We start from the raw sequence: 3,005 nt of genomic DNA, 5'->3' as shown, positions 1-3,005 counted from the left end.
ATGAGCGACTCTGAAATATTTCCTCATAACTACGTAGTATTTCGCAAAGATCGAATAACTGAAGGTTCCAAGTTCAGTAGCGGAGGTGGTGTAGTGCTAGCTTTCAAAGATACACTATCGACAACTAATTTGAACTTGTCTATTTTTAATGAAATGTTACCAATGATAGATATAGTGGGTGCTAAGCTACAAGGTACTAATTTTGTGAAGTTGTATGTTTTACTTATATATTTACCGCCTTCAACTTCTTTCGATGACTTCAGCTTATTCTTTGATCTTCTAAGTTCGTTGAAAATTCTTGGGGATGACAAAGTACTGATACTAGGTGACTTTAATACGCCTTCGTTCAATACATCTACACCAGACAGATTTGGCAATATAATAAATAATTTCAAGGAATTTCAGGACATTAGTCAATACAACAACATACCAAATCATCTTAATCGCTTACTAGATTTGGTTTTTACCAATCTTAATATTCAGGTAGACAAATGTTTGACTCCTCTAGTTGATGAAGATCCGCATCATCCTACCTTGTTTATTAAACTGAATATAATTCCCAATAAGTCCACTAATTTTTGCATGAACCATAACGAAAAAAGTTATAATTTTAGGAGGGCCAACTTTCCTTTATTGTATAGCTTAATAGCTTCCACTGACTGGTCGAGTTGTGACTCGTGCGATGATGTTGAAATTGCCTACACTATTTTTCAAAATTTATTACATCAAGCTTTTAACGCAAATGTTCCTAAACTGCAAGTTAACCGATCTCGGAAAGCTTACTATCCACCTTGGTTTACTTCAGAAATTATTAGAAGTCTTCATACAAAAACAAAATTTTAAAGCAATACAAAAAATTCAAAACGCAATATTATTATCAACTATTTAGCTGTCATCGAGCTAAAATTAAAACTCTCATGGCTACCGCCTATAGAAGGTATATCTCAAATATGGAACTTGTTGTCTCAAGTGATCCAAAAAAAATTTGGTCATTTATCGAGGACAAGAAAGGTAGAACTAGGATTCCTGGGTCAATGGAGTTCAATAATGTTAAGTTGGAATCACCGCAGTCTATAGTGAATGCTTTTGGTGAATACTTTAGTAGCGGGTATGTGAAATCAGACCCTAACAACTTACCATCTACTTTACACTTAATTCAAAATTTGAACCTAACGATCTCATATATATCGGAAGATGAAATAATAGAAGCATTAAAGTCCTGTAAAAATACTATGACATCTGGACCTGACGGTATTCCAAACTTCTTCTTGAAAGACTGTGCATCGGTTCTGGTTAACCCGTTGTATTTGCTATTCAATTTAATACTTCGGCAATTTTCGGTTCCATCTCAATGGAAAAATGCTGCTATTTGTCCAATCTTTAAAAAGGGTGATAAAGCCAATGTAGAAAATTATAGGCAAGTTTGCTTAATATGCAATTTTGCTAAAGTTTTCGAGTCTATTATATATAAGCGCATTTATTCATCTGTTAGTCATTTGATCACTCCAGTTCAACACGGCTTCGTACAGAAAAGATCTACAATCTCCAATTTAGCCTGCCTATCGCAATTTGTATCTAAAGCTATTGACAATAACAGTCAAGTTGATGTGGTGTATACGGACTTCCAAAAAGCCTTTGATCAGATTGATCATTTTGTTTTCCTTAACAAGTTAAATGCCTTGGGTTTTTCTGCGGAACTACTAGCTTTGTTAAAGTTTTATTTGCTTGGTAGACAACAGTATGAGATATCGCAAGTATACTTCTTCGACATTTTCACCATCTTCGGGAGTACCCCAGGGGTCCAATTTAGGACCTCTCCTTTTTTTATGTTTATTAACGATTTGCCAGAAGTTGTTACTTGTGAAAGTCTCTTATTTGCCGATGATTATAAATTGTATGCTGAAATTAAATGGACAGAGGACGGTGAAGCTTTACAAGAGAACCTTGATGCAGTTTTGAGATGGTGCAACTTGAATCGACTGTCGCTAAATGTCTCTAAATGTAATGTTGTAACATATTCTAGAAAAAACAAACCATTAACTATCCATATAATATTAACTCAGTCAATATAAATCGGTTTATGTATAGGAATTGTCGTGATTTTTCTGATATACGTACTTTATTTCTGCTGTTTTTTTCTTTAGTTAGATCTAGGTTGGAGTATGGAGAAATTATTTGGTTTCCTATATACAAAATACATATTGTATTCATTAAATCAGTTCAAAGATCATTTTTAAAATTTGTGTGTTTGCTCTTAGACGGCTCGTACCTTGCAAGAGGCTTCGATCATGGGACTTTACTTTCTAGGTTTAATATTAACTCGCTGAGTACAAGAAGAATAATATTGATAGTTCGATTTTTGTATAATTTAGTTAATTATAAAATTAACTGTTCATCACTTTTAAATGAAGTAAATTTTGCTATTCCGCGTCAGGGCACACGGCATGTTTATACTTTTTATAGTTCGTTCAATAGAACCAATGCTAAGTATAAATCCCCCATATCTTTAATGTGTAATTACTATAACCAAATATGTAGGAAGTTTGATATTAATTTTGGCAAGGCGAATTCGTTAAACTGTGCTGTTATTGAAGAATTTGGTCTTTAAATTTAGGAAGTTTTACTTAATTTTGGTGCAGTTTATCCCGGTTTCTCTTTATTTATGTATTTTTTTTTCTTTTTTATAATAATTTCTAAATTAAGTAACTTATGTACTCTCTCAATCACATATAGTTTAATTTTATTATTTCCTGTAAGTGGGTGTAAGACCTGTTGGAAATAAAGTTTATTTATTATTTATTATTTATTATTTATTATTATTCCCGTTGATAATGTGCTGTAAATACATTTTTCCACTCACAACCTTTTTTGATGACCTTGGCGCATTCAACAGCATGCGAGGCGTCGAACATCACGCACAGATGAGTTTTGCTATGCTTTGCCACGGTAGCCTAGCACGAAAACGTAAAATTGCTAAGCATTTCGACGTCGTTGTTTATAAATAA

The 3,005-nt window shown here is 33.1% G+C and overlaps 1 protein-coding gene across 1 annotated transcript; it reads left to right on the top strand.

The window, feature by feature from the left end:
• Window positions 1-3,005, top strand: LOC135137364 (uncharacterized). Its single transcript, XM_064066988.1, has 3 exons — window positions 1-794; window positions 890-1,963; window positions 2,894-3,005. The coding sequence occupies exons 1-3, from the start codon at window positions 1-3 to the stop codon at window positions 3,003-3,005; spliced, it is 1,980 nt and encodes a 659-aa protein (XP_063923058.1).

This window comes from Zophobas morio, unplaced genomic scaffold (genome assembly GCF_036711695.1).
Source record: "Zophobas morio isolate AGI-343-1 ecotype UQ-CSIRO unplaced genomic scaffold, CSIRO_AGI_Zmor_V1 ptg000029l, whole genome shotgun sequence".
Classification (NCBI taxonomy): Eukaryota; Metazoa; Arthropoda; class Insecta; order Coleoptera; family Tenebrionidae; genus Zophobas; species Zophobas morio.
The sequence above is the reverse complement of the archived record's forward strand: the minus strand, read 5'-3'. Positions and strand labels throughout refer to the sequence as shown.